The sequence below is a fragment of the Pan paniscus genome, chromosome 1, assembly GCF_029289425.2.
Source record: "Pan paniscus chromosome 1, NHGRI_mPanPan1-v2.0_pri, whole genome shotgun sequence".
In the NCBI taxonomy this organism is placed as follows: Eukaryota; Metazoa; Chordata; class Mammalia; order Primates; family Hominidae; genus Pan; species Pan paniscus.
In genome coordinates this window covers 150,817,912-150,837,389 of record NC_073249.2, presented here as the reverse complement: position 1 = coordinate 150,837,389, position 19,478 = coordinate 150,817,912, and the positions used below count along the sequence as shown (strand labels likewise).

The following is a 19,478-nucleotide window of genomic DNA, read 5'->3' as shown; positions in this document are numbered from 1 at the left end:
TGTTTTTAATATCTCTTTTATTTGTGCTGCACTTGTGCTAAAATAATTTCCCTAGGTCTATCTTACATTTCGTTAATTCTTTGTCACCTGTGTTGGGATTTCTATTTCAATGAGTATATTTTTTGTCACTATGATTTCAATTTCATACTTCTCAAGCATGCCTATGTGTTTTTTAATATTTTCTACCTTTAGCTCTTTGGACATGTTAATCATGTTTATGTCTAAATCTCTTTCATTTTCTTCCATTATTCCAGGTCATGGTGTGCCAGTTCTGCTCTCTGCTGTATTTGTGTCCTGTTTCCTTATGTCGTTTGTAATTTTTGATCACAAGCACATTTTCAACAAGGTTTGTTTACCATGGGACCCCCATGAGGCCTGAACTACAGAAGTGGTTTGGGGTTTGCCTCTGCCAGGTCCCTGGAGGTTTCATTGGCCCTAGATTAATTTTTATGTTAAACTTCTGTGGTAAATTGTGTTTCTGGAGAAGACCACGACAATAGACCCTCTCCCAATAGCTCTTTTGTAATGTGATCTTGCCACTCCTCCATCAAGAGGTGGAGTTTATGATCCCTTCCCCTGATTCTGAGCTGCCTGTGACTGACTTTGATTGACAGAATGTGGCAGAAATGACACTGCATCACTTCCAAGACTGGCCTTATGAGACTCCCAACTTTTGCTTTCACTACTTGGAGAGCTCCCTTTTGGAGGCCAGTCATCGTGTTAGAAGCATAACTAACTAGAGACCACTATGTGGTGGAGAAGCTCATGCTGTCTACATATAGAGGGAAATGGCATATCAATGAATTAAACATGAAAGTGAAGATTTCTTGGCCCTCTCCATCTTACTCAGCTCATTGGAGCCACCAGCTGAAAGCAAGGGAGTGAATGAGCCCAGTCCCGAGTGGAGCAGAAGGAGCCCAACCAGCGAAGCCCAGCCTGAATTCCTGACTAACAGGTGATGAGCAAGTAGTTTGAATCCACCACCTAGCCTTGAGATTCCGATTCTTGCAGTCGATCCTTTTCCACTCATTGTGTAGGCAGTTGGGAACATGTCTTCTCATTCCATTACTCTAGTGGGGGAAACTTTTCAAGTGTTTCACTGGGGCCCTTTCCAGTCAGATTAGTTTACTGCAATGACTAGAAATGCATCTTCACTCATGATGGCCCAGGTTAATTCTTGACCCCTCTGGCACAACTGTCTCTCATCATCATAAAGAAGCATAACATATATAACTATTCCCTCTCTTATGCCACCCCTCTCCTCACAAACATGTAGTGGTTTCCAATTTTCTATGAAATAAAACTCTTGTTTTTCAGTTCCAGATATTTTTATCTAATGAAAGGCCCAAATTTCTTATTTATGTATCTATTTATTTATTTATAAGAGATGGGATCTCACTATGTTGCCCATCTGGTCTTGAACTCTTGGCCTCCAGTGATCCTCCCACCTTGGCCTCCTAAAATGTTGGAATTATAGGTGTGAGCCATCGCATCCAACAAAATCCCCACTTTTCTTATCTCACTGGTCTACATATCTGTTTCTCAGTCAACCTGAACTATCTCTTCTTCCTCTATGTACCCCACTCCATATCCTGTCTCCATAATTTTACTCTCATTATTCTCTTTGCATGAGATACCCAAAACTCTGGTGTTCACATGTAGATAGATCTAACCTATCTTTCAAACTCCACTAAATCACCTCCTCCACTATAAAGCCTTTTTTGGTAACCCAAGCTGTAATGTCTCCCTCCTTTGAAGCCCAGTAATATTTTTTACCTGTCAATGTCTTATGATTTCTACCTTCTCAGATTTTTAAAGCATAGTAGTTTAGAATAGAAGTTGACAAATTACAGTCCAAATTACTGACCAAATCCAGCCCACTATCTGTTTAGGAGAAATAAAGTTTTATTGGAACACAGTCACGCTCATTCATTAAGATACTGTCTATGGTTACTTTTGCACTACAATGGCAGAGTTGATTCTTTGTAAGGGAGACCAGCAAAGCTTAAAATATTTGTTGTCTGGCCTTTTACAGAAAAAAGATTGCTGATCCTTGATTTAGAGCATGAAAATTGGATTTTGTATTACACCTTTATATATATATATATATATATATATATTTTTTTTTTTTTTTTTTTTACTGTAAGTTCTGGGATACATGTGCAGAATGTGCGGGTTTGTTACATAGGTATACATGTGCCATGGTGGTTTGCTGCATCTATCAACCCGTCATCCAGGTTTTAAGTTCTGCATGTATGTATTTGTCCTGATGCTCTCCCTCCCCTTGCTTCCCACCCTGCGACAGGCCCCAGTGTGTGATGTTCCCTTCCCTGTGTCCATGTGTTCTCGTTGTTCAACTCCCACTTATGAGTAAGAACATGCAGTGTTTGGTTTTCTGTTCCTGTGTTAGTTTGCTGAGAATGATGGCTTCCAGCTTCATCCGTGTCCCTGCAAAGGACATGAACTCATTGTTTTTTATGGCTGCATAGTATTCCACGGTGTATATGTGCCACATTTTCTTTATCCAGTCTAATATTGATGGGCATTTGGGTTGGTTCCAAGTCTTTGCTATTGTAAATAGTGCTGCAATTAACATATGTGTGCATGTGTCTTTATAGTAGAATGATTTATAATCCTTTGGGTATATACCCAGTAATGTTACCCCTTGATATGTACCAGCTGTATGATTCACAGCTTGCTGTGAAGGCCAAGTGACAGAATATGAATGCACTCTTTTGGAATCTATAAAGTATAAATGTAGAGTGTTACTATTGCTATTACTTTTGCCTAACTCAAAGTGTGTTATGGTTTGCCTCTAACTGAGTAAACAGTTCTTAAAAGGAAATGGAAAGAAAGTAGAAACAGGATGGTGTCAGTGAGATACCACCTTATTCCTGCAAGAATAACCATTATCAAAAAATAAAAATAATAATAGATGTTGGCAGGGATGTGATGAAAAGGAAATGCTTTTAGACTGCTGTGGGAACGTAAACTAGTACAACCACGGTGGAAAACAGTGTGGGGATTCCTTAAAGAACTACAAGTAAAACTACCATTTGATCCAGCAATCCCACTACTGGGTATCTACCCAGAGGAAAATAAGTTATTATACAAAAAAGATACTTGCATACGAATGTCTATAGCAGCACAATTTGCAATTGCAAAAATATGGAACCAGCCCAAATGCCCATCAATCAATGAGTGGATAAAGAAATTGTTTTATATATATATAAATATATATATATATGCACACACACGCACAAATACACACACCCACATATATATATACACACACACACACACCATAGAATACTACTCAGCCATAAAAAAAAAAATGGCATTCACAGCAACTTGGAATGGAACTGGAGACCATTATTCAAAGTGAAGTAACTCAAGGATGGAAAACCAAACATTATATGTTCTCACTCACAAGTGGGAGTTAAGCCATGAGGATGCAAAGGCATACAAATGATACAATGGGCTTTGGGGACTCGGAGAAAAGGGTGGGAGGGGGTAAGGATAAAAGACTACACACTGAGCACAGTATACACTGCTTGGGTGTTGGGTGCACCAAAATCTCAGAAATCACCACTAAGGAACTCATTCATGTGACCAAACACCACCTGTTCCCCAAAAAACCTATATAAATAAAAAAGAAAAAGAAACAGGGTGGTGCTATGTTGGGTATTATTGCATTCTTTCTATAACAGTGTATAGATATGTGTGCACAAGCAACGTGATCTAGATAGAAGCTTCAGTAAGCAGAGACCTATATTAAACTTAGAGAAACAGAAAAATTTTCCCTTGTAAGCTCTGATGTGGAACAATGTGGCCACAGTATAGACACAGGTTAGTGTGTACCAGCACATCTTTGGTACACATCTTTGCTGTGTAAAATGTCCACCTGAAGATGAGATTTCAAAAGTGAAGAAGTTGACATTGTCCTTTCTATCTTGAAATAATCTCTCAGCTTTTGTGTTTTTGTAGAGGCAGATTTTTGAACATGGAATGTCAAAGATGATTTCTCAGTGTGGATAAAATAAATGAGAGGCCATTGTTAAAAACAAAAAATGAGGCCAACTCCACACTGACAGCTCAGAGATGGTGGTTAAGAAAGCCCTGTTTCTAACCAAATCCCACAGCCAGTAGTAGTTTAAAAGAAGTAATGTATGTCCCATCAGGAAATTTTGCTTCTACATCTCTTCTGGGATGTTATTAAATTTTCTTCTAGGAAGGAGACCAGTAAGCTACAAATTGTTTTCTCTACTGTTTGTGCAGTGAAAGCAGCGGGTGGGAGGGGAGTGTTTAAGGAGTCTGGCATTCTGTGGGGCATCAGGGCCTCTTTAATTAGAGGAAAGCTGTCAGGGAAGATGGACAGTGTTCCCTTTGTTAGGGCAACACAGTGTCATTCAAAATCATATTTGTTTTTAAACTCGGTGTATTTGCACACAACCACAATGAGATACACAGTTTAGATGATGCATGAGAATTTTGATAGGAAATGTTTTCTTTCAAAAATAAAACAAATAGTGACAGGCTTTTGAAAACCAAGAGTTGCAATGAGAGTGCTGTAAAAAGTTCACTCTAACTTTGAAATTTGCTGGTAAATGGGTTATATCAGCTTGAGGGGAACTATAACACACATGGATACTTTGAATATGAAAATGGAATAAAAACTGTTCTGTCAGTAGAAGTAAATTTTACAACACTGAACCCTTTGTTGCTTTTTTTCTTTCTTAGGCATCTTCAACTCTAAGTAAATTCATACAACAATAAAATGATATAAATTGTTAAAACTTTTCAATTTCTAGGACTTTCGTTGACTTGGGTAAGATTAAGAGGAGAGGTTAGTGTCTGCATATCTTAGTGATGATATTCACATCATCCAGGAAATTTTATTTTCTAGAACAAATTGACTATTATGGCTAATCAATAGTGTACTGATACCTTAATGAAGCGTTTCCTTTAAGAGAAGTGACCTAGGGTGGAACCTGTTGTTGACATTTGTCCCAGGTCACTGGTATATAAAATGCCCTGTGTTGTGCTTACTTTTTTATGTTGTTTTATTATAAGCAATCCTGGATTGTCCAATAGGCAAGCTACACATTCCAAAAGTATCAATAAAATAGGAGCATGAAAAAAGAAACAACTAGGGTTGCTCAAGAAATTGATATATAAACATCAAAGTAATTTTCATGAAAGACAAAAATGAGACTCTATTGGACTTTGTTATAGCTGCTAGTCAGGCACCACATAATGATGTTTTGATCAATGATAGGCCACATATACAACAGTGGCTCCGTAAGATTATAATGGAGCTGCACTGTATAGGTGTATCATTTTTCCTTTATACCATATTTTTACTGTAGTTTTCTATGTTTAAATACCCAAATACTTACAATTGTATTACAACTGCTTACAGTATTCGATAGAGTAACATTCTGTAGGGGTTTGTGGCTAGGAGCAGTAAGCTGTATCATGAGCCTAGATGTGTAGTGGGCTATACCATCTATGTTTGTGCAAGTACACTTTATGATGTTTGCACAATCATGAAATTACCTAATGATGAATTTCTCAGAACATATCCCTGTCGGTAATGACTATATGAATTTTAGCAAGGTTTCTATGCTAAATCATACATTGGGGGAGGGAACACCACAAAATTTTCAATGCTTAGGCCTTTAAAAGTCATAATCAGGCCTGATTACATGTCACATCATAATTTTGTTGTATCATAGTAGGCTTTTTAGAGAAAATCAAAGAAAGAAAAGACACAGCCCCACAGACTCCACAAGGAGCCTACACAAGCATAAGAAATATACCCAGGAAACAATTAGAAACCTAATCAGTTTATAATTTAGTTATAATTGTGTTTGTTTGATGTTTTATTTGGTTTGACTATGTTGTTAACTCTCATGTTGACAGAGTACTTTATTAAATTGTCAAATACCCATTTGTTTGAAATATGGGTAATTTGCAGTTACTGATTACATGCTGTGAGACATGACCCACCACACTGCAGGTAGATGATCAGAGAGTATCTCTCCATAGTTGAAGTTTGCCCAGCTATAGCCCAATAGACTAATGACTGTGGAAGTGAGCTGCATGGAACTCAACTAACTGGAGCCTTCAAATAATTGGATTTTTTCCTCTTGTACTATTTTTTCTGTTTAAAAAAGAAGCAATGCCATGACAATAACCCAGATAAATTTTTTTAAAGTGGATTCCTAATTGTGGTTCTGGAGCAGTACATATTAAGCCCAATTTCCTGGCCCGCTTCCATCTACAGTTCTGCTTAGTGAAAACTATTATTGCTAAGGATGATGCTGGAAAACCCCAACTTTTAAAGAAGTATTACTTTTGTTTGCAATATTGAAATAAAGTAGACAAACAGATTCAGAAACATTTTTTAACCGTAAGAATTGAGGCAGAAATTTTCTATGTAACTCTAGTTCATTTTACTGAAACCACAGTTTTATTTATTTAGCTCTACTTCTATCATTGAGGTAATTAAGTTATAATTGTGCCTGGCCTGACATCTTTCTTAGAATATCCAAGGATGGCAGCATTTCGAAGTAGGCCTACCAAAGACATTCATCCACAAAGCCATGTACGTGCCCAAAAAGTGTTTTCCCGGGGGAAATCTCTATTCCCTCTTTGGAAAATTTCATTGAGTTGAAATAACCTTGAGGCCAAATTGCTGGTCTAAGGAAAAATTATAAAGTGTGTGGAGAGAGCCCAACATCTGGTGAGGACCTACTATTTGCCTATTGTTTTATCTACATTACTTCATTTAATTCTGTAAACCAAAAAGTATCCGAGACACATCTCAATCAATTTAAAAGTTTATTTTGCCAAGGCTAAGGACATGCCCATGACACAGCCTCGGGAGGTCCTGATGACATGTGCCCAGGGCGGTTGGGCTACAGCTTGATTTTACACATTTTAGGGAGACATAAGAAATCAATCAGTACATATAAGATGTAAATTGATTCAGTCCAGAAAGGTGGGACAACTCGAAAGACGGCGGTGGGCTCCAGGTCATAGATTGATTCGAAGATTTTCCAAATGCCAACTGATTAAAAGAGTTCATCTAAAGATCTGGAATCCATAGAAAGGAGTGTCTGGGTTAAGATAAGCGGTTGTGGAGACCTAGGTTTTTTTTTTTGTTGTTGTTTGTTTGTTTGTTTGAGATAGAGTCTCGCTCTGTCGCCCAGGCTGGAGTGCAGTGGCGCGATCTCGGCTCACTGCAAGCTCCGCCTCCCGGGTTCACGCCATTCTCCTGCCTCAGCCTCCCGAGTAGCTGGGACTACAGGTGCCCACCACCACGCTCCGCTAATTCTTTGTATTTTTAGTAGAGACGTGTTTCACCATGTTAGCCGGGATGGTCTTGATCTCCTGATCTTGTGATCCGCCCATCTCGGCCTCCCAAAGTGCTGGGATTACAGGCGTAAGCCACCACGCCTGGTGGACCTAGGTTCTTATTATATAGATAAAGCTTCCTGGTAGCAGGCTTCAGAGAGAATAGATTGTGTAAGTGTTTCTTATCAGACTTAAAAAGATGCCAGACTCAAGTAATTCTCTCCTGGATGGAGGAAAAGACCTGGAAAGGGAAAGGAGTTCTCTACAGAATGTAGACTTTCCCCATAACAGACAGCTTTGCAGGGCATTTCAAAACATGTCAAAGAGGCTGGGCACGGTGGCTCACGCCTGTAGTTCCAGCACTTTGGGAGGCTGAGGCGGGCAGATCAACTGAGGTCAGGAGTTCTAGACTGAGCAACATGGTGAAACCCTATCTCTACTAAAAATACAAAATTTAGCTGGGTGTGGTGGTGCATGCCTGTAGTCCCAGCTACTCAGGAGGCCGAGGCAGAAGAATCGCTTGAACCTGGGAGGTGGAGGTTGTAGTGAGCCTAGTTTGAGCCACTGCAATGCAGCCTGGGTGACAGAGCGAGACTCCATCTCAAGAACAAACAAACAAAATATGTCAAAGAAATATATTTTAGGATAAAATACTTGGACTTCTTTCAAGGCCTGCTATCTGTCATGTGATGCTATATTAAAGTCAGGCTGGAATTTACTGTCATTGCTACAAGACGTCTTAAGATCTCTGTTTTGGTGTTAATGCTGGTCAGCTATGCCTGGATCCCAAAGGGAGGAGGGTATAATGAGGCATGTCCAGCTCCCTCTTCCCATCATGGCCTGCACTAGTTTTTCAGGTTAATTAAGAAAGCCTTTGGCTAAGAGGAGGGGTGTATTCAATTGGTCGGTCGGGGGGGGGGCTTAGAATTTTATTTTAGGCTTACATTCCTCACAAAACTTCTAGGTATATTTGCATTCTTATTATCTTCATTTTTCCAGATAAGAAAGCTGCAGCTGTATTTTTCCAAAAATATTTAACCTGTGTCGAATCATGAATAAATAATCAGGCAAATCAAATTTGAGGAACATTCTGCAAAACAACTTTTCAAAACAACTGTTAAAAACAACTCTTCAACACTGTCAATGTCTTGAAAGACAAAATAGGAGAACTATTCTAGATTAAAAGAGATGAAAGACAAATGATAAATCAAAAGCAATACGTGATCCCTGTTGTCTTCCTGACTGAAATCAACAATCAGGAACATTGTTGGTACAAAAGGGAATTTTAAAACATGGTCTTAAATGTGATAATGATGTGTAGTTGTGTAAGAGAGTATTCTTGATATTATAAGCGACATGCTAAAGTCTTTAAAAGTGAAGTGTCTTAATGTCTGCAACTTACTATCAAATGTTGCAGGGGTGTGTGTGTATGCACACACATGGAGAGAGAGAGAAAGAGAGACAGAGGGGAAAAGCAAATGTGGCAAAATGTTAACAAATGTTGAATTAGCTAGGCACAGTGGTTTGAGCCTGTAGTCCCACCTACTCAGGAGGCTGAGGCGGGAGAATTTCCTGAGCCCAGGAGTTCAAGGCTACATGAACTATAATTGTGTCACTAAACTTCAGCCTGGGCAACATAGACAGACTATCTCTTAAAAAAATAAAAAAGGTAAAACAAATTGATGAATCTCTGTAACGTGTATATAGGGTGTTCTTTGTATTGTTCGATTTTTCTTCAGGCTTGAAATTTCTCCAAATAAAAAGTTGGGGAAATCCGAAAGGATGCTGAGTTGCAGAGAGGTAAAATAATGATAGCAAAGTTGAGATTCAAACCGAGGTGTTTCTGCTTTAGCTTTGGTTCCAACTCCCTGCACATAAGTTACCGCTCATCTGGCTGGGAAAATGAGAGGTCACTCTTGAAAAATTGGCTCACAATACAAAGAAGTATATCCCACCTCACAAATGAGTCAGAGGTACAGTAAAGACTGTAGGAGTTTGGAAGAGGAGTCGATGCTGCCATGCCCTAAGGCCAGGAACTGCATCTCTTTCTTCAGGGCTCTATGTCCAGGTTCTTGCAAACAGTAGGCACTCAAATAAATTTATTGAATAAGTACTTCTTGTTAGTATTGGCCATCCTATGGATTGTGACTTTTGAATTAGACACTTAAAGATGAGTTGGATTTTGATTACTGAAAAGAAGGGAAGACTATCCAGGTAAATAAATGGCATGCGAAAAACAATGCAGGGCAGGGAAGAAAAGTGGGGAGTGAGGGGTGGGGGAAAAGCTGGATAAACTGATAAAATTATTTAATAGCTTATCCTTAGGTCTCATCACTTGCACAGACTGGATGATGGTTTTAGAGATATATTATTTTGTGTTCTTTTTCTTCTTCTTCAACATATTGTTCTTACTGCTTCCCCTGCCCCACACCCATTTTGGATTAGGAGAAGGAATATTGCTTATTGCAAGGGTCAGCCTGGGTTTTAGCCTTAAAACGTCCCAAAGAAAAATATCTGGGCACATTCACTCTGAGGTGCAGAGCTAGAAGAAAGCTTTTCAGGATGCCAAGAGTATTTCATTTGACAGCACGTATTCGCTTTCATTCAAGATGAACCCTTAGCTAAATCTCGTTATTTTGCTATTTCTCATCCATGAAGAAGCCACTTGAGGTGCCCAAAGAACCCTAGCATGCCAACTGTTAGCATGGCTGGTGCGTGAGATCGCCAGCACTATGTACTCTGCAGAAATGTCATCTCAAATGCATCATTTTGCTAAGTAAGTGCCCCTGCTCAGTGCCAACACTAGTTTGTCTTCTGAATAGGCATGCTTCCTAGAAATTACCCTTTAGCTGACCCCACAGCACAACACACGTTACATGTTTAGTGATGTCACTCCCATTCCCTGGTTGCAGACAAGAGATGCCAGAGAAGAGGAGGAAGTTTAGCATTGAGGGAAATAGAAAGTCTCTCATCAGAGGCTCAATGCCAGACACACACATTTCAGGGCTCAGCACACTGAACATGCAGACATACATGGAATCCACGGTGAGAGTATGGAGAATCCAAGTGGAATGTGGGACCAGAAAGAGGCGGGAAGATCAGAGTTATGTGTAATAAAAGAGCTTTAATAAGTTGCAAGAAAAATTTCGGGTTTCACGTAAAGGAGGATTTTGAAAAGATTAGAACTATTGGAGCTGGGGAATTCCTATAGAATGTTGTGAAATTCCTTCTTTAACTACTATGGATTCCTTTCTGAGATGGATTGAGTTTGTACTGTCTTGTTTGAAACACATGGTTAATTCAGAAGTCTACTTAAGACACTATTAACATTTATGCAGTAGCCAGATATGTGTGACTGCTTCATATAATTAAAGAATAGAGTAGTTTTGCCAAAAAAAAAAGGTACCACTATATTAACTTTCTTTGGTTTTCCCTAGACTTAACAGGTGGATTTTTGGGTTTGCTGAAGAAGAAAAAGAAGGAGAAGGAGAAGGAGAAGAAGAAGAGAAGTGTGATTAACAAGAAAAAAACTTATTTGGGGTCTATGAACACCTTGAATATTTAACAGAATATCAGCTACTCATCTGTAACCATTCACTACATAGCTAAACTTTTAGTAATAATGTAGGTATTCTCTGGCCAAGAGAAAGATAGGATGTGTGTGTGTGTGTGTGTGTGTGTGTGTGTGTGTGTGTGTGTGTGTATGTGTATGTGTGTGTTTAACAGAAGAAAATGGAAAGAAAATAAAGGATATTTTGGAGTCAGTGAGTAAATATTTACTTTTAGAGTATAGCATGTTTTAATGGAATATGATGTGTAGGACTGGAGGAGAAATAACAAATATATTTACTTATAATTACTTATTATTTTTACAAACTCTACTTACTAAAAATTATTTGAGATGGCTCATATTTATCCAACAAACACTGCTGAACACCTCATATATCCTTTGCCTAAATTTGTTGAGAGTAGGTACAGAGCACCACATGAGTCAGAATTCATAATGGCATGTACAAGGAATGTGATCACTAGTAGGAGAAATTCTCTATGGACTTCCTAAGTTTCTGTATGTCTTGTGATAAGAGGTAGAGAATGCCTTTGTTATAGATTATCTTTTCAAGGATATTTGCATTATTGACTAGCCTTGGGGGAGAAAAAGGGAGAGACATAAAGACGGAAAGAATATTTCCCTCAAGAGCAATAGGCCAGCATGCTTACTGCCTATTATAAAGTATTTGAGTTCCCTAAGCTCAGGATTTTTTCCTTTTAAACAAAACCCACAGTGGCTTGGTTTCCTTCAAGTTACCATGTGGGAACTGGGGCTTGGGGAATGGGTGCAATTGCTGTAATAAGTAGTCCCATAACTGTAAGTAATAAATAGTTCTACATCTCTGGCCCAGGGGTCTTGTAGCTTCATCCAACAGCCGTAAAAATGTGTAAGTAATTTCTTAGTTTGTATGCGGGGTAAACTTCCAGACCCTTAACAAATTTTGTTATTTGCTTTGAGTATTTGCATTTTATTCCGACAAATACTTGAGCCAAACTTGTACTTTCTCAAGGAAAAATATACCCTATCATATTTAATTTTCTTGTTAAATTTAAACTCAAAAACCTCCCCAGGGGAAAATGAGTAAAGGATGTTGTAAAAGAAAGAAGAGTCAAAATGGAATGATGAGAGTACCAAAAATAGGCTGGGTTTAGTGGCTCATGCCTGTAATCTGAGCACTTTGGGAGACCACGGTGGAAGAGTCGCTTGAGGCCAGGAGTTCAAGACCAGCATAAGCAACATAGCAAGACCCCATCTCTATTAAAAAAAAAAAAAAAAGTAAACAAATAGACAAACAAAAAATACCAAAAATAATGAAAAACCAAAAAACCAGGTCAAGAAAAGAGTAGGGCATAGGCATTAAACTTTTAAAAATGTCTTTAGACAAATGTTGTTTAAAAATATTTTAAATTCATCCAATGGTTATGCTAATAGACATACTTTTGCTGAAAATATGGACAAGGGCTAGTTTATAGGGAGAGAGGTGGTTGACTATTCTTCACTAATTTTTAAATGGCAAAGTTTTATTACAGTTAAAGAATGGAAACAGACAGCTGTGGATAATTCATTTAAAATGTAAGCTGATGAAAGAAGGAGACAGACATTTTTCTAGTGTTCAAATTACGCGGTGCTTGTCCTAAATACTGCTGAATTCACCACTTGGAAGGGAAGACTAATCTTATTTGGAACGTGCCATTATTTAGTATGTAATTTCTTAATATCTCTTAATTACAAAGGTGTCAGTGAAAACCACAAACTCGGTTATTTAAATCTTTGATGCTTTTGAAAATACAGCTATCTTCATCTATTAGACAAAACAGATTTATTTATAAGATTCTATTAATTACATTTTAATAAAAATGAAGATGAAATAAAGTGGAACAAACTGAAAAAGAAATCATAGTGTTAGTGAATAATTTTTAACTACACTAAATATCAAATAAACACAATGCACCATGGCTGGTTAAAAAGTACTACATACAGTGATTTTTTAAAAATCATGATATAAAGAAGGTAGCTTCCACTTAGAAGAAAAGCATCACTGATTTCTCAATCAACTGAGAACACCCATAGGGATAATCACAGGCCACTCTTGTCATTAAACATGAACTCAAAATCCATCCAAATCAAGTAATCAGTCTGATGATTAAAAAGTAGAAAATGCCTTATAGAGAAATATAAAATGATCTGAGAATATCATATGTGATGAAGGAAGTAATAACACATCCAAAGTTTCTTACCCAAAACCTTTGAGCAGCATTCAGAATGGTAGGACAATCTGATTTTCAATTTCATACATTTATGGTTGCTAGCATCTTTCATCTGGAATTCTTAGTTATCTCTTCAGAGTTGAATGAATCAAATCAGATTAATCAGCATTAACTGAGCATGTAAGGTACTATATTTCCTTGCTAGGGGCACAAAAAGGTGAAGGCTGAAAAGAAAAAGAAGAAACCAGTAAGCTTCCAATCTATTAGGGAAGTAAGGCTAAAAATAATAATTAAAAAAGTAGATAACAGGTCAAGTGAACACTGGAAAAAACTTCCACCAGATAGGATGTGACTCATTGCCAAAAGAATTTTGCAAACAGTAATTGTTGGAATTCAAAGAGGAGAAACTACACTAGACTAGGGTGGTCTGAAAGGGCATCAAGAGCCAAATGGGATTTGATCTGGGATTGAAGGATGGTGAAATCTAGCTGAGTAAAGAATGCGAAGATCAAGACAGAGGTTGGCAAACTACTGCTTGTGGGCCAAATTGGGTCTGCAGATTGTTTTTCTATATCTGCAGAACCAAAAGTGGATTGTACATTTTTAAATAGTTAAAAAAACAAAGAATAATATTTCATAGCACTGAGAAGTACATGAAATATAAATTTTAGTGTCCATAAAAAAGTTTTATTGGAACACAGACACTGCCCATTGTTTATTTCTATGGCTGCTTTCATACTACAATGGCAGTGTTGAATAGTTGTGACAGAGACCAAATGGCTTGCAAAGCCTAATATTTACTTGGCTCTTTGCTGACAAAGCTTGCCAACTGTTGGTGTAAGAGAATAACGTGCAATGATTAAGGAGACAATGTTGGCAGGCCTATAAATGTATCAAGAGGCCACTGAAAGTTTTGACTATAGGAGGAAGCCCATTCACAAACTGTTTCTGCTTCCTATACACATCACCTGGGCTTGCAAATGTTTGTTAAACCAACAAATGAGCCAGGATTTTCAGATTCCTAAATCACTTGTTGCTTTATATCTGTTGCTCTTGAAAAGAATGAATGGCTTTTCCACAGGGGACATTCCCCTTTACGTTTGTCTGTTCCACCTTCACACAGGTGTGCTGGGAGCAGCTTGATACATATTGACATTGTTGGGCACAATAACAATACCTTGTGTTTCAGGGGTTGTGTGAGAATGTATTCAGGTGACTTCTTTTTGGACCTTTTTTCTTTGCATTGGATGATGTTTTTCTTCTACCTTTTCTACAATAGTTCAGAAATAGATACAAACAGGAGGGTTTGGGGAGATTCCTGGAAGGGGATGGTATTGACACGAAGAATTAGCAAAAATCATAGCTCTCTCCAGAGGGTTTGTGAGGGCTAGACCATTAGAGAAAAAAAATGGTTCAGGCAAAATAAACTGCAGCAGAACCCCAACTGTTAGGCCCTCTCCCCTGGGTGTTCCCATCAATCCTGCATGGATGCATTTCAAATACCAACTTTCCATTCTAATCTTTTAGGGCAGCATGTAACCAGGCCTCACTGAGAGGAGAAATCCAAGAAGAGTGTAGAGAAACACACATGAGAGGAACCTCACAATAAAAAGGAAACAAACTCTGGGAAACATGGTTAAGAAATATCAGACTCAATTAATAATGGAGGCTTCAACAGCCTTGGAGAGATCCAATACAAACTAAATTCAAACTATATGCCAGTGCTTCTAGCCATATTTACTTTTTGTTTTGTTTTGTTTTGAGAAGAAGTCTAGCTCTGTCACTCAGGCTGGAGTGCAGGGGCACAATGTTGGCTTACTGCAATCTCTGCCTCCCAGGTTCAAGCAATTCTCTTGCCTCAGCCTCCCAAGTAGCTGAGACTACAGGTGTGCGCCACCACACCCGGCTAATTTTTATATTTTTAGTAGAGACGGGGCTTCACCATGTTGGCCAGGCTGGTCTTGAACTCCTGACCTCAGGTGATATGCCTGCCTGGGCCTCCCAAAGTTCTGGGATTATAGACGTGAGACACAGTGCCCAGTCCATATTTACTTTTAATTGATTATGTGTTTTTTTTAAAAAAAAAACTTAGAGGAAAACTCTTTAAGAAAAACAAATCAGGCTAAAAACTACATTCTTCTAGGTAATGAAAAGTAGGTAAACAACATTAGTTTTGGATTTTTTAAAAATTAAAAACAGCTTTTTTTTATTGGTTCATTTGAAAGAAAATGGAAACTTCCAATAGGGAAAGGTAGAGCTGAGATGAAGTTAAGGGAGAACGTTACTGAATGGGAAAACATATAATATTTTAAAAATGCAATTTTAAATCATGCGTAACTTGTCTTGGAGTTCATCCCAGATAAGTATCAGTATAGTCAGGGATGATGACGAATTCTGGATTAGAACTGTGCAAAGGTTTGAAATAGCAGTAAGCTCAAGTCTTGGGAATGCAAACTGGATGACATTTTGGAATGTCCTACTATCGAAAAGGAGAGAAATGAAGCTTAACCCCATATGTCAGTGTATTCTCATAAACAGCTACCTAAAAGGGCATAGCCAAGATGCAGTTAAACGTAGCTACAGACACACGTGTGGACCTGGACACCTAGACGCCTGCTTTAGGATATGAAAAATTTCCTAGGTCACAATTATAACAGTGCAATGATTTCTAGAAAAAGAAGATCATTTCCTATCCTGGCTCAGAATGTTAAAAAAAATGACTTTCCCATAACATTTTCTAATGGATCTTCCAGTCACAGTCTCCTATGGAGGCATAATTTATGTAGTGGATGACAAAGAGTTTTATGATATCTGGAATTCATTTAAAATCTTTAGATTGGAAAAATTGAGATCCAATTAAAATCTTAATAAATGACTCTGTGTTGCATATAAATATATTAAATTAATATGTGTGCAGGCTGAAATTGGAAAAGTTATGAGAGTCAGCATGTTAATTCTATTTCTATCAGGGAACTAACTGTATGTTATAACTCTGAGAATTATTGGGTAATGGGGCTGTTTACAATGAGGCAAAACTGAATTTAAATAGCAAATTTTCACCCATGACTTGTCATAACTCATGAAGTCTCCACCTTAAGGCATGGTGAAATCTCACTAGTGAAAGTCCTCTGAGGAGAGGGAAGGTGGACCAGTTGGAGCCAAGAAGAGCGCTAGGGAGGCTGATGTAGTGAAAGGGCCAGGTCCAAGGATCTCTCCATGAAAGGAAGCAAAGGCTGGCAGGCTGCTCTGTGGCACCCCCACATAGTAGGTGAGATGCAGCAGTGAGAATCTTTGATTGGAAGTCATTCTCATGCACAGAAGGTGGTAACAGCTTGGTTGGTGAGAGTGAGGAGAAGTGCTGGGTCTTTGTTAAGGTATGACCCAAGGGCTGAGGGTTGAAAAATACAGGGTGAGTGTATGTATCCGGTACACTCAGATTGATAGAGTGTACCTATCCTCTGCATACTCACATATTTACCCTAGCTTTTGTATCCTAGTCTGTATCCCAGGGAGGATTCATACTTACCCTAAGTTTTCCTATGGCTACACTAAGACAACAGATGAAATGTGAAGAGTGACAAATGACAGAGATTGGGCTTCTAACATACTGGACAGCTGAATGTACCAGTTAAGATGGCAAACCCACAAGTCCCTAGATTCAAACCCCTGTTCCCCTAGTTACCAGCTGGGGATGATAACATCCATGTGGATGTTGTGAGGATCAAATGAGATACTTTATTTAATTGCAGGATGCTTCCATTTTGTTATTATTATTTTTGGAAATAGAAACTCTTGGCTTTAAGTCACATAATGTTAGAGCTGGAAAATTATGCTACACCTATGGATTTGACTAAGCTGTTCCTGTAGTTTGGCCAGTTTTAAAACAAAAAAATCCTGGCAACACACTCCTATCCTCCCAGCCCCAAGAAATCTGGCTATCTCCATTCCCTGGTAGGTTCAAAACCTGGTTTTATTTCCATCCAAAAGCTTCCCCCCCACCCCCAGACATCGAGTGGTCCATCTAAAACAGTGATTGTTAATACTGTTTTGTAAATCTTCCAGTCCAGATTTATTCTAGAACTTGAGTTTGTTTTTAGATTGTTATAAATGTGCCTTTATTTCTAGCTGTTCGACATAACTTTTGGATGTTAATAAAAAAATAACACCTTGGGAAGTATGGACATGGGTGGATAGAAATGTAATTGAGAAAGCCATACCCAAGTAGATTGAGGGAATTAGTAAAGGCCTCATCACAGCACACCCAAGTCATAACATGTTAAAAGTTTGCTCCGTTGGTGTTCATCCTCCTGAGACACCCAAGGCTGATGGCAATTATCCTATTCATCTTCTCCCACAAATCTATCTTTAGCGGAAGATTTTCTTCTTTACATAAAGAGCTATCATATAAAAAGTGCCCATAGTGCCAGAAATTGAGGTAAATGCAATTTGCAAACATTATTATCTCATTTAATTCTCTTGAGGATAGATACTATTAGATAAGGTAAGGATTAAAGAGAGGTTAAGAAACTTGATCAAGGACACCCAGCAGGGAAGTACTTAGCAGGGCTGTTCACTAGGGCCTGCTGTTTCTCTTTCCAGATGTACAGACTTTCTAGAGAGAACGATGTGCTCTGCCCACCCTCGCCCCTTTGCTGTGCTGTTCTGCCAGGGACATGCAGGAGACGGAGGCCTTCCTCTTATCTCAACCGCAAGAGGCCTTCCTTTTTTACTAATATTCCTCAGCACAGACCCTTTACGGGTGTCGGGCTGGGAGACGGTCAGGTGTTTCTCTTTCTCCTTCCTGAGATCTTTGCTTCCAATTTGGCTAAGGCCCTTTCCATGTTATAGTATCATGTATCTCTTATTCTTGTCTTTCTCACTTAACTGTGAGCCCACCTTGATGTTAGATATTCTGAAAGTCATTCTCCTATCCCTGAAAGGTCTTCAATAAAGATTTTTCCTCCACTTAGTGGAAGGTGAATAAAGTTTATTCTTCCATTTAGTAGTGGCTCAATAAAAAAGTTTGTGGAATCAATCAAGGGATGAGTGAATGAATGAAATACTGAATTTTCCTGGCCTATGAAGGACCATGAGCTAAAGCAGCGGTTTAAAGTATATAGTCCCGAACAAGGAATTCTTACTAAAAACACACCGGATCTGTAAGGCAGAGGAGGGAGGGGCGGGAAGAAGAAGTCGAAGAGCAGGGTGTGGTATTCCAGGGAGACTGAAGACAGGAGCTTCCCATGGGACAGGCAGTTCATCCACAGGCTCAGCTTCTGCAACCTCCTTCCTGTGGTTACTCCTGCTCTCTAAGAATTCTGCATGTTCTCATCAAGAAAATACCAAATTCCTTGAAAGCCTGGATTCTGCCTTGTGGTTTGTGAGCCAATCTCATGACACCACCAGCCCACAGTGCTTTTCCTGATTCCATGGAGGCAAACTAGACGGAGCTTCTAGCAAGTGAAACTTCTTTTGGGTAAATATTTGGGAGCCGCTTTTAAAATTGTTCTGACAGACCAAGTGGTAAAAATCTGTGTGTGTACACGGAATGCTCTCTCCCTTCTGCAATGCGTTTACTCTCCTTGTAGAAATAACTGCTTCTCTTAGCCGGCTCTTGCTTGGAGCAGGGAAGAGCAAAGTCCTATCATGTACACATACACAGTTTATAAACATATACTGTACAATCAACATGTACATATATAATACAATATACACATGTGTGCATCCTGTATCTGTATACTGTATATCATGCATATACAATTTCATAAACAAGCTTGTACCAGGAAAAGGCAATAATCTATATATTATCCACACATATATGTATATGTAAAATATGTACACACATACAAAATATACCATACAGAGTGTAAGGTTCATGACGTCTTTCTTTCGTTGATATTTGTGCTCACTTATTAGTGGTAAATTATTAATTTTAGATAAGCCCATCACAGAGTGAAGGCTCAATCCTTGAACAGCCCAGGGAGAACTTCGTTGCTACTTTTGAAAAGCCCTTTGATGTGCCCAAAGTCTCCAGAAGGGCGATGCCAAACCCACTCAACTTTGACAAAGTGTGAAACGTCTGTAAAAAGGAGTTCTCTGATGTGTGAGAGGAGACGGAACCGAGAAGAAAAGGCCGTACTCTGCCCCCCGCGGGACCCAGGTCCCCGCCTGCTGCAGAGCGCACTCTGCGCACGTCGAGCCGTGAAAAGTTCACAGAAGAAAACAAGAGAAAGAAGTAGCAGGCACTGAGGAGCCGCCGGCGCCGGCGCCCGGGACGGCACGTGACCCGGGGGCGGGGCCGCGCGGGCCGCGGGCCAGTGGATGGGGACGGGGGCGGGGCCGCGGCTCGGGGGGCGGGG

General features: G+C 39.1%; 1 protein-coding gene across 2 annotated transcripts in view; it reads left to right on the top strand.

Annotated features, from left to right (window-relative positions):
* LOC129398687 (uncharacterized) overlaps nt 1-11,051 on the top strand; it is a 46,193-nt gene extending 35,142 nt beyond the window's left edge. Inside the window, exon 4 of one of the 2 annotated variants that reach the window (XM_063607247.1) lies at nt 10,800-11,051. In XM_063607247.1, the coding sequence (XP_063463317.1) occupies nt 10,800-10,927 (128 nt within the window). In that variant the 3' untranslated portion in view covers nt 10,928-11,051. The remainder of the gene's footprint in view (nt 1-10,799) is intronic. The other variant, XM_063607246.1, reaches the window with a different exon arrangement.
* Nucleotides 11,052-19,478: the final 8,427 nt, after the last annotated feature.